The sequence below is a fragment of the Pristiophorus japonicus genome, chromosome 6 (genome assembly GCF_044704955.1).
Source record: "Pristiophorus japonicus isolate sPriJap1 chromosome 6, sPriJap1.hap1, whole genome shotgun sequence".
Taxonomy (NCBI): Eukaryota; Metazoa; Chordata; class Chondrichthyes; family Pristiophoridae; genus Pristiophorus; species Pristiophorus japonicus.
In genome coordinates, this window is record NC_091982.1 from 248,620,640 (window position 1) to 248,633,105 (window position 12,466).

General features: G+C 42.0%; 1 protein-coding gene across 2 annotated transcripts in view; it reads left to right on the forward strand.

The window, feature by feature from the left end:
• The window catches only part of prkci (protein kinase C, iota), a 162,418-nt gene extending 154,892 nt beyond the window's left edge, over positions 1-7,526 (forward strand). For both annotated transcript variants that reach the window (XM_070883809.1, XM_070883811.1), the window contains one exon: positions 1,646-7,526. In XM_070883809.1, coding sequence (XP_070739910.1) covers positions 1,646-1,733 — 88 coding nt within the window. In that variant the 3' untranslated portion in view covers positions 1,734-7,526. The remainder of the gene's footprint in view (positions 1-1,645) is intronic.
• Positions 7,527-12,466: the final 4,940 nt, after the last annotated feature.

Consider the following 12,466-nt stretch of genomic DNA (forward strand, 5'->3'; position numbering starts at 1 on the left):
TTCACTTATACCCTGAGCAGGTTGGTCTAATCCGGAGGAACTATTTGTGCCTTTCATGCATCTATTGGCCTCGTTTTTCATTCTAATTAGAAATGTGTGTTGTGCAGGAAGCGAGGAAGCAACCACGATATCGTGTACATCTGCTGCATTGGCAATCGCTTATGTGACATCGACTGTGAATAAACCAGGAGCATTCATATGGTTTTGATCTAGATTTATTCTGCAGTGAATTTAACAGGACTTGTAGGGGCGTTCAATTCAATTAAAATAATCCAAGATTTAACTGTTCTTTCATAGAATCATAGATTCATACAGCAGAGAAGGAGGCCATTCGGCCCTCTGTGCCTGTGTTGCTCTTTAAAAGAGCTGTCCAATTAGTCCCACTCCCTTACTCTTACCCTGTAGTCCTGCAAAATTTTCCTTTAAGTATTTATCCAATTCCCTTTTGAAACTTTCTTTTGAATCTGCTTCCACTGCCCTTTCAGGTAGAGCATTCCAGAGCATAACAACTCGCTGAGTAAAACACTTCATTCCACTTCGCATTTTTGTCAGTTAACTTAAATCTGTCCCCTCTAGTCACCACCTGCTAGTGGAAAAAATTTCTTCCAAACTAGTCTCTCCACATAACTAAATTTCTTGTCCCCTGGTACCATTCTGGTAAATCTGGGGGTTAATAAATACCTCTATTTATAAAGCCAAGGATCCCATCTTTTTTTAATACAGCTTTATCAACCTGTCCTTCCATCTTGCAAAGATTTGTGATGTAAAGTTTGGATCGTATTAGTGCAAAATTTTCTTTACTTTATCTCTGGTATTTGTTTCTGACCCGAGTCTCTAAGATTATGTTTAGGGTAAAATAATCTATTGTCTCTCAGATCTGTTAAAAGATTTTCACTGCACTGCAGCTTTTCATGCACACTTGCAGTACTCGGTCAATGATTCCAGCTACAGGTAGGATATGTTGCAAGTTCATATTGCAACAAATCACTTGCCTTAGTTTTATTCTTAACCTTTGAGTCTTCATTCTCTCTCACTTCACTCCATGCTACGGCCAATTTGACTCACAAAGTGCAGTCAGATAACCGGCTGCCAGGTCTCTGCTCATGCTCCATTGAACAAGGGTTTAACGATCCCATTTTTTCCCATCCGCCCTATCCAGTTTACATTTCTGAGCTTAGCAACAATTAGATCTTAGTTGAGACATTGTACGGAGACCTTTATAGAATCATAGAAATTTATGGCACAGAAGGAGGCCATTCCAACCCATCGTGTCCATGCCGGCCAACAAAGAGCTATCCAGCCTAATCCCACTTTTCAGCTCTTGGTCTGTAGGTTACAGCACTTCAAGTACTTTTTAAATGTGATGAGGGTTTCTGCCTCTACCACCCTTTCAGGCACTGAGTTCCAGACCCCCACCACCCTCTGCTCAACTCTCCTTTAAACCTCCTACCAATTTCTTTAAATCTATGCCCCCTGGTTATTGACCCCTCTGCAAGGGGAACTAGATCCTTCCTATCCACTCTATCTTGGCCTATTGTTCTGTAGTACAGGAGTGCGGAAAATGAATGACTTGAGTTGATGCTTCATTTGTAGCAATTTGCCATATTCCCGTATTTCTGATCTTTTTTCTTTTTTGTTCCTTTAGTGATGCTGTAAAGAAGATCGACCAATCAGAATTCGAAGGCTTTGAATATATCAATCCCCTCCTGATGTCAGCTGAAGAATGTGTCTGACTGGCTGGAATCTGTGTGCTCTGGCCTGTGCCTCCAATCTTGCATGTGGAAGAGCTGTAAACAATGAATGCCTTGCTTTAATAGCTGAAGCCTTTTCTCTGTACAGCTCATGGTTTGAGAATGTTCAACCCAACTTTAATCCAGCAGATGGACGATGAGCACCGACTTATATCTATTCCAATTTAACCATAGGCTGCAGATTAATTGCCTGAGATCTCATCCTCTGCAGCTAAGAGACGATCTCCCCCCTCCCCATCCCGATATTTCCTGCTGACACTATTAAATTGGTGGCCAGGATAGTTTTGGTGGGGGAGCAAGTGCTGTCTTAATTTGCCTAAGAACTGACTTGTTTTTTTCCCATTGCAGGTGGGGGGTGCGGGGTGGGAGGGGTGGTGGCTGGGTGGAAACTCAACTTTATCCTCTTGGTGTAGTAAATCTTACGAGCATGACTTAAAGGCTTCATCTGCTCCCCACGACACCTCTTACCAGCCTGCGGCCTGTGGTATTTGCTCAGGGAGATGGCAGCTGATGGCTTTGACAAAAATGCTTTTGCTGGTATAACACTGTCCTTATCTACTGGAAAGGTGTGTCCCAAGGGTTAGGGGAAAGAAAAGCATTTCAAACATTGCTTCCAACTGCTAGCACGATACCAGCAAGATAATGTACAGAAACTGAGTTGTAGCAAAATTGACGTCATTTATTTAGTTGACTCTTAGATTTTTTTTTTAAGTTATCACAAGTTTTTTTTGGGACCACGTAAATGAGAATTACAAAAGAAAGTGCACAAACATACTGTGACTATACTTGTGTCTGCACTGATGTGAAAGGTGTCTTTTTTTATATAAATATATATATATATATATCTCATAAGCAGGTAAAATTGTATTCTGCACCACAGTGTGTCGATTGAGACTTTCAGTCCTGCCAGTTTAGTCCACTGGAACTAAGCCACCTGGATTGTGCATTGGATAAGGAGCTATGCCGGGTAGGGAATGATCTGCCACATATTGTCACTGTTATACTTCATACATAAATGACTAAAATGACCACCTGTCTCCTATTTGTAGTGGCTGCAGTTGATGCCGGGAAAGCAGAGCACAGGTTTATTAGGAACTGTAATGAATATTTGTTCAAATACTCGGAAATGAAAGTTGCATTCATGTTCTTTTCCTTCCTCGTTTTCTCTCTCCCCCTTGCCCCGCCCCCCTTCCTGGAATAACATTTCAGTTGATAAGTAACGTTCAATCGTATTCACTATAATACATTGCTACGGAGCTGACACTGTATAAAATTAGTTTTTTACATCTTTCTTGCCCCATGAGAGATTCAAACTCAAGTGATTTCATGTTGAGAAATAGGAACAAAACCAGGCATCAATTTCTGAGCAAATGGCTTCTTGTGATATTGAGCAACTTCACTCTTGACTATTTCCCGTCCTCCAGACTTGGCTTTTCTGCCTTGTGGCAACATGAAAGGAATCACCCGTCATCCCAAATAAAGAAAACCGCTACGCTGTTGCTTGATGAATTGCAATGATATATCGAAAAGATACAACCTGCTAAATTGACTGTGCTCTATTCTCTTAATCTCTTCTACAGCTTATCAAACAAACTTTACATTTTGTGTCGCTTCTTTTCTCACCGAACCCTCCACCCTCTTTTCCCCAATGTATTATCTTACTATAGTGACTATAGTTTTGATTTTATGTTATAAATTGTGAGCAGTGTAACATTGCCAAATATGGCCTGTAATTTTATCTGGTCGTGGGAACTGCAGTAAACCTTGATTTCTGTGATGTTACTGCCTTGTGCACACCCACTTAATCTTCAGATTGTAGGGCTTGTATTCAATACTTGGCATGGTTACTCAGTTGCTGACCTATCTGAAAGAGAAAATATATCTGACTGTCCCCCATGTCACAAGAAGGAATGCCCATAGACTTAACAAGCGTCTCCTGTTACTGTTTTAAATCTGCTGCTTACAGTCGGCTAGCAGTATGTATCCCGTGTCGATCGTTCCTGATTTGGAGCCACTGGTTTCAAATGACCAAATGTTAAATTCATTTTTTATTACTTGAGATTCAGGAAATGTTAGTGATTTTTGGGGATTGCATTCTATTATTCCGTCCGTTGTTCTGTGAAAATAGAAAACCAGTGCAATACTTATAATGAGAAAGGATTGCTGTTTGTAATTTTCAGGGCCATTGGTGACAGTTAATGAATAGGTCAAATTCAGTTACATTCTCGGATTTAGGGGTGTTTAAGGATTTTGCAATACCATCCTTTTTAGTGAAAACCAGAGTGGTTTTACTGATTGCCAGAAAGTCCAGCTGCAGTGATTAATATGAATGGATAGAGTGCTGCTTTTAATGCTTAACTCCCCATCCCAGGGCGCATCTCAATTTGAAAGCACAGAACCGCTTAAGGGGTAGCTGAGAAACACCAGTGAAGGTACTTTTTAAGATTATGGCATAGTTCCATAAGCTGCACATTCCCTTTAAACCTGTGGCACATTCTAGAAGACTATTAAAGAGACCGTATCCTCTTCTGGTTTTGTGAGGTTTTCTGCCTTTTGAGTACTCTAGTAACATTCACAGCATATTCTGTACATTTAGGAGGATAAATATACTAGTGCAAACATTGGCAGCCATCATGACGTGCACCATTGCTGAAGCTTACTCTTGTTAAACTGAATGTTTTGAGTGGTAGTATAGAGCTGCTGGTGCAAGATGAACTGTTTATGAACTCTTGATTCTCCCCCGCTCCCCCCCACCCCCGTTATCCCTTTTCTGCTCTTGGGGTGGGGTGCTAGGAGTCCTATGGTACCTTGGCAAAGTGGGCATTCTTCATGTAAGATGGTGAAAGCTGGTAGGTTATATAATTACGGATTGTGGGGAACCTGGGGGCCAATCATTGTCAAGGCAGAAACATCCACATTTGCGCACCGAGAGAATGGGATATGGTTTCTTTACTGTTTATTTGTTCAGGGCGATGAAATGCATACGGCTCGTGTTCTGCCCCATCTGGATGAATGTAGTTCACCATTCAAAAATGCTCATTGCCAAGGCAATAGTTTAATTTGGAAACTGCATGTCATTTCTTAAAATACCAGTGAGCTAGAGATACAACTGCATGGCTATTAGGAACATGCTCAGCCCCAGACTGTGCAGTCAATGCTCTAAGATATAGAAGTTACAGGAGAATCGATGAGTGCGAGTCTGGCGTGAAGTCATTCTATTTGTTTTGGAGAAGTTTTTGATTGCCAAGAGTGATGGAGAGTTTGGTGGTTGAAGATTCAATTATATTTTGAAAGCTTCAAGTACAGAAATTTTAGTAGAACAGAATAGTGCCGTGTTTGAAATGCGATGTGGGCATCAAAGTATTTAACTGCTTTCGAGTAATGTAGCATTCTAAATTGTTCTTGTCCCCCCTCAAAGATTTTGTGAATGTATTGATTTTGTTGAGGTGAAAAATTAGTCTGGATGTTTATTGGGATAAGAGAAGCTGAATATAGCTTCCAGGTGGTTGCAGTAACATTTGCTAAGTAATGGAAGGGCCATTCGGCCCTTTGAGTCTGCACCACCATTCAATATGATCATGGCTGATCATCTATCTCAACACCATATTCCCGCTTTTCCCCCATTAACCCATTAAACTCTTTAAACAGGCGGCTGCTAGGCTCGGGTGTTATATGGGCACGTTGGGCCCTTGAATTTAGATGTTATGAAGCCTATTGCTGATGGTAATCGTCAGCAGATCAGAGCAAAACTTGGAATCGGGAAACTGAGGACTTAGCAGTTTTAAAGCTGGGGTTTTCATTCACAGTATGTGGTTAGTGGCAAAAAGTAAATGGATTAATGTGGGCTCATTTAAAATGAGAGCATTGTAACTCAGTCAAGGTGTTTGTGGGATTTCCGACTGCTGTATGCACTCTTTTCCCATTTCTTCCCCGCTGGATGCTCTTATGTACTTTTTTAAATGCAATTTAATTTGTCTTATCTCCAATGTTTTATTTTTTGGTTTATTTGGGCGTCAAACACCAGGTTTTCAGTTATGCAGAAGATACTGCCATTTGTTTTGTGTTTAGTAACAACTATTGATTGCTGTTTTTACAGTGCTGGTGCGAAAGAATATTAGTTTAATTTTGTGCTGTCATGTCTATCTGCTGCAGGATTGCCTTTCAAGTACAATATAGTTTGTCTCCTGTCGGATCCAGTACCATGGACTGGTTCAGCTGAGTGCCATAATTACTGGTGTATACTGGCATTGAGTTGAGTGGTAATCTATCTTTTGGGATTTGAGGAAATTTGTTTTAAAACCTAGCAGTTTGTGAATGAGCTTTGGTGTTTACTTTTTTATTGTACATAGTTTCTTTCATTAGGCAGTCTCTCTTTTTGCTTCCCTGTTTACAGTCTGTTTAAAACCAGTTATTAAATCCCCAGAACCATATGTTTTGACCTTTGCAGTTGTAATGTAACGCCTCGTGTCCAAACTCGTTTTATGTTGAATGAATCCCAGTTCCTTGCTATCCGTCCTAACGACAAATTCTAATGCACTCTGCCTTGGCTGGCTTTTCCCCCTCTCCGAGTGTTCATTTCAATGGGTCAGCTCCTCCTTAGACTGGGAGTCTGTGTCTGAAATCAACGTGATATTGCACTAAGGGACCCTTACAAGTTCGAATATTATACCATTCCATGAGAGCCAAGAGCTAGAACCACGGAGTCCATTTTCTCCCATGGTATGGTTTTGTTTGTTTTGATGGGGAAGCGAGTGTTGTGTCAACTTTAATATCCACATTAATCCCCTGATGCACGGAGTTCAATAATCCGTTATATTATGGTTTCATAAAATATTTGAAGGAGAACAAATAATAATCAGTTACTTACTTCAGATACGTCTGCGTAAACGCATGCTCTGGTCCTGCCATTCCGTTTTTTCTGGCAATTTCATGGAGGCTGTAAATTATTGGACATAATTGTGGATTAAATCAGCAGCTAGGGGAGATTTCTGCTGTTCACTATTTATAGAAAAATCGTAACTGTGCAGAGAAAGGGACCTGTGTGGATTGTCACTGTTAACAGTGAACAGTAGAAATATCCCCATGCAGTGATATGAAAGCACAGTCCCAGCAAAAAATAAATGACATTTTGGTAACATTTATTTTAAAGTCATGGTATACATAACTGTTCTCCATATTTGTGTGGGCGACGAGGGAGTTGGTGTAGCAGCTAATACCCCTGAATGAGTTTTGTGCTTGTTAACTGTACTGTCTGAATAATTCTGCTGAAAAACACCCCCGAACCAGTTTCCATAATCACATTCCTCTGAATGTAATGTGATGGATTCAGGCTTTAAAAACCCAAAGATTTCAGGAGCTGCTGCTCATCTGTGTCTGGGAAGGAAAGCCCCACCCCCCAGTGTCTGTGTGCATGGCTGAGAGCTGGCGAGTCTGGCAGATGGGAGCACTGCAGTGGAGAACAGACTTGGAATCTAGCCAAGGAATTGGCTGAGGGATGATTCCGCAGGCCTGATGCAGTCAGCTTCGAGATCAGTTGTAAATTGTGAAAATGAATCGCTGTCTGCGTCACCACCGTAAACCGTTTTTGATTACATTCCTGAGCGTTGGGCTGGTGAGTGAGTGCTTTGTGCTCTGAAAACACCAGGAGTGAGCACTGATGTGATCAGGAGCACACTGAGTATTGAGCTTCGATCTCCGCTCAGTTCTGGCATATATTAAATTGGGATTGTGGCTTGTATTCGTGTTGAGTTAAAGTGGGGGGGGGGGGGGATATTACAGCTGAAACATTTGTTTATGATTATGGAAGACTTTCAGAATTAACACCTAGTTTTTTTGCCAGTTTTTATACGGTATTCCTTTAAATGCTGTACCACAAGTAATCATGAACACGTACCTGGGTTGTGATGAATGTAAGAGAAGTCAGGAAAGAAATGAGAACCGGCCAGTCCACCCTGCGAAGTTCGATCCCTCCAATACATAAACTCTCGGCATCTAATTGTGCTCTGAATTACAGAATGGGTTTGCTTGGTAGATGAGCTGAGACAAGTCTTGCTCTTGGAATGGAACAGTTATTCCTAATACCTATTCTAACATTACTTCTCATTCATTTCCATTATTGGTCTTCTGCCCGACCTTTCTTTTGGCTCAATGTGAAGTAATCCTCTGGATTTACCTTGCCTATGCCATTTAATATTTTATATACTTTGAATCAGAGTAACTGCAGGAGTTTCCTGAAAGTAAAGGAGATTTCATGCACGTGTTTAAGGTTCAGATGATTCTGGATTTGCTGTTTGTTCACGAGCCAAAATGCAACAGGACTAGAAAGAGAGATCACGGTGTTGTGGGTGTTTTCATTTGGCTTGGAGGAATAGTTTTTTTATTTCCTGCTTTTTTTTTTAAGAGGGATGTGGTTGAATGAATTCCGCATGTAAATATTAAGGGACTATAATTAGCAAATTTTATACATTTCACAATGAAGAATTGAGCATCTTTTATAATGAGGCTTTTCAGTCTGGAGCGCATTCAGCTGGGAAGTGATGGTTCCCACGTTAAACACACCACAGTCAGCACCCAGTACATGTGAATCCTCCCCGCGCTCTGCCAATGGGCGAGATTAATGTAGTTGGGATTCGGAATCTACCTCAGATTAACATAGAGCTGCGCTCACTTTCTGGGATCCTCTGTCTCCGTGAACAGCAGCCCACAGAAGTACAAGTTATCACAATCTGGCATCGTCGCACTGGCGACCAAAGCCAACAAACCTCGAGTGGTGTTGCTGCATGTGATGAGGCACTGAGTGCTGGCAGGCTATTTGATTGTGATGAGCCTGATCCTGTCCTCACTTGACTACCACACACACTACCTTCCAGCAGGGCTCGAAGATGGTGATTGAGAATCCCAGCTGATTTTTCTTCCCCTTAGCACAGGGTTCACAGGGAATAAACCTGGGATGTCCCTGGTTTGTGTGGTTCAGTACCACAACCGAATTTACCAACTGCAGGGAGCTCAATGCCTCTATCTGCAGCAGGAGCACTTGCTTTTAACACAGCCTGTCTATCTCACCAAACGCAGCTCGACAGGAAATCGTTCTTTACTTTATAACACACCTGACTCTTTATTGTCATTAAATGTCACCTGAATTTAATGGTGATGGGTGATAGTTAACACTAAGGGGAGTAAAAAAGATTTCACATCACAGGAACCAATCCGTTTCATGGGTATTTAAAATGCAAGTTGCTGTTTAACCTTGTAATTCTGTAATTTATTGGTTTGGACTGTGCATGACCAGAGGCTGGGGGGGAGGGGGTACATGATCCGTAACTTGCCTGCGACTTTATCGCTCACGGGTCTTCAGATCAGCCCCTTCGTGCGATACAAACCAGAGTTGGGGCAAGTGATTTGGCGGGTGCAGTATACCTTGAATTTGTACACTTAACTCGAGTTTTCCACTTCTGCGCTCGCTAGCCCATGATTTTCCACTTGTTAAAGCGAATCACTGGCTGGCCAGTGCAGAAGCAGAATACCCCGGCCACCATCTATAGTGCAATTTACTATCTCAATTCTGCCTGGCAAATCCACAAGGCGATTAAAAATGCCCATATCAGAACACACCTTGTGCTACCCATCGCCACGTATGATGTATTCTCCACGTATACTGGCATCGGCCCTCAATGTAGGCCCAAGATCTACTGCACCATAAACCAGGAACTCTGGAAATTAAATGAAAAGACAACTGCACTTTCCTTCTGTAAGTGAAGCTTTACTCTGCAGGATACAGGATGTCCCTGTGAAGCCACAGTCACTTGCTACTGAATCTCAGCAAAAAAGCAATTGTGTTTTCTGAAATAATATTTTCTATTCCATTTGGACTGCATTATCCTCGGACTCCGGCACAAGTTCCATCTCCAAGCAATCTTCAAAAATGTACGGCAGCCTGTTTCTAAGTATAAAATACTCTTGATTAAAGTTCCCAAGTTCAGTTACTAACAGCAGCTCTTGGAAATGTGTATTTCACAGTTATTGCTCTCAATGGCTATAACGCCAGACAAGGCTTGAGTTGGAACTTGATCTTTCAGCCTTGTTATTACCTCGTCCTTTGGTAAAACGTCATTTGGACAAGAGAGGAGCACCATCGTTTTGGGAATGGCATTTAAAGTTTTGATTTGGGAATTTGAACTCCAGGTTTGTGCAAGGGAATCGGAATGCAAGTTTTCAAAGCGATTGTAGTAATTTGTGACTTTACAAGATAGCCCTGTAGTAGATTTATATGTACAATGAGCAATAATTATTCTTGAAAATCAGGGTTACGTCACCTGGCGTTGCAGAGTCAGAACAACTACCACTCTAAGCATGAGTTCAGTTTTCATATTGTAACTACATCTTGAATTTGCTCGAGTTCGGGTTCTCTAAGCGAGTTTGTCTTAATCTGTGTGTGAACTATTTAAGTTTTGTTCTTGAGGAAACTTGCATAATTGCAAAGAAAGGATGTCACCCTTTTGTAAAATTCGGTGTTTTTGTATGTTCAGCGTGTGAAGTACATCAGCGAGGATGTGGACCCTGCAGGGAACAGGACTGCTGTAAATATTTTCATTTAGAGCTGCCATGGTCATTATGCTATATTGCCCTCCTGTGGATCTCAGTGTCCTGTCCATCCTCATGATTTACTTAATCAGTTTTGATTTTTCTTTGCGTTCGAGCACACATGGAGCAACAGAGCTGAAAGTAGACCTTATAATGGAGTGTTGCACATTTTTTTACACCTTTTTCCAGGACTTTGCTTTCATTTTGGAACATGAACTTTTTTTTATTGTTTGAAGTTGGGCGAATGCCACAACACATTTGTTCTTTGTACGTTATATACTGTTCACTGGTTTAAAGATCTTTTCAAAACTACTGTATTGATAACTAAATTGGTACAAAACGTGTCTTCGAATGTTGCATCGTGCTGCATATATTAACACTAAATGCCAAATACCGTCATTTACATTCCTCAGACTGGGACAACATTCTGTGGGTTTTTAATAAAGATTTGTGAAAAATACAAGATTTTTAAAAAGTGTCCGATTGTTCATCAAACCTCATGAATTCTTCACCATTTTCAAACAATCAATAAAACTTATAAATAGTATTGAAAGGTGCAAATCACTGCTCATCAAGGTCCGATGACTAATACAAAAGCAAAATACTGCGGATGGTGGAATCTGGCATAAAAACAGAAAATGCTGGAAATCTCAGCAGGTTAGGCAGCACCTGTGGAGAGGAAGAAGAGTTAATGTTTCGGGTCGTTGACCCTTCGTCAGAACTGGAGAGTGTTCGGAAAGAACAGATTCTTAACAAGCACTGAAAGGAGATGGGGAAGAAAGAACAAAAGGGAAGGTTTGTGTTAGATTGGCAGACAGGAGAGATTAGAGAGACAAAAGGGATGATGGTCCAAATTCACATGGTAATGCCAGAAAAACATTAGTCAAGATAGGGTGTGAATGGCAGGATAATAACCAACTGACAACAAGGAAAAAAAAAGAAACGGGCTCTGAGGAGAGGGAGGGAGCCAAAGATTGGCAGCGGTTATGCTTTGAAATTTTTGAATTCTATGTCGAGTCCAGAAGGCTGTAAAGTGCCTCAACGAAAGATGAGGTACTGTTCCTTGAGCTTCGTTGGAATAGTGTAGGAGACTGAGAGCAGAGGTGTCAGAATGGGAATGGAGTGGAGCAGTAAAGTGACAGGCGACTGGAAGCTCAGGGTCACGCTTGCGGACTGAACGGAGGTGCTCCACAAAGCGGTCACGCAATCTGCGCTTGGTCTCCCCAATGTAGAGACCACCACATCGCAAGCAGTGAATACAGTAGACTAAATTGAAACAAGTACAAGTAAATCGCTGTTTCACCTGGAAGGATGTTTTTGGGGCCCTGGATAGTGGGAAGGGAGGAGGTAAAATGGCAGGTGTTGCATCTCCTGTGCTTGCACAGAAAGGTGCTGTGGGAAGGGGAGGGGTGACTAGGATGGACCAGGGTTGCGGAGGGAGCGGTCCCTTCGGAATGCTGAGGGGGGAGGGGAAAATGTGATTGGTGGTGGGATCATGGTGGAGGCTGATACGTTGAACGTGGAGGCTGGTGGGGTGAAAGGTGAGGACAAGGGGAACTGCCATGGTTCTGAGAGGAAGAGGTGAGTGCAGAGGTGCGCAAAATAGAACAGACACGGTCGAGGGGCCATGTTAACCACGGCGGGGAATCCTCTGTTGAGAAAGGAAGACATCAAAAGCACTCGTGTGAAAGATGGTGTCAGCAGATGCAACGGAGAAACTGGGACAATGGAATTGGAGTCCTTACAGGATGTGGGATGGGAGGAAGTGTAGACCAGGTAGCTGTGGGAAGCTTATAGTGGATACTGGTCGAAAGCCTATCTCCAGAGATGAAGACGGAGAAGTCGAAGAAGGGAAGAGTTGGAAATGGACCATGTGAAGGTGAGGGAAGGGTGGAAATTGGATGCAAAGTGAAATTTTCAAGTATTGATTGGAACAAATTTAGTGTGAAGGGTATAGAGGGTGTGGAATTCTTGAAATGCATTCAACAGAACTTTTTTAGTCAGTATGTAGAAAGCCCAACACGAGAGAGGCGGTCTTGGATTTCGTTTTGGGGAATGAAGCTGGGCAGGTTGAAGGGGTATTAGTGGGAGAGCACTTGGGTGCCAGTGACCATAATTCAGTCAGATTCAAGTTG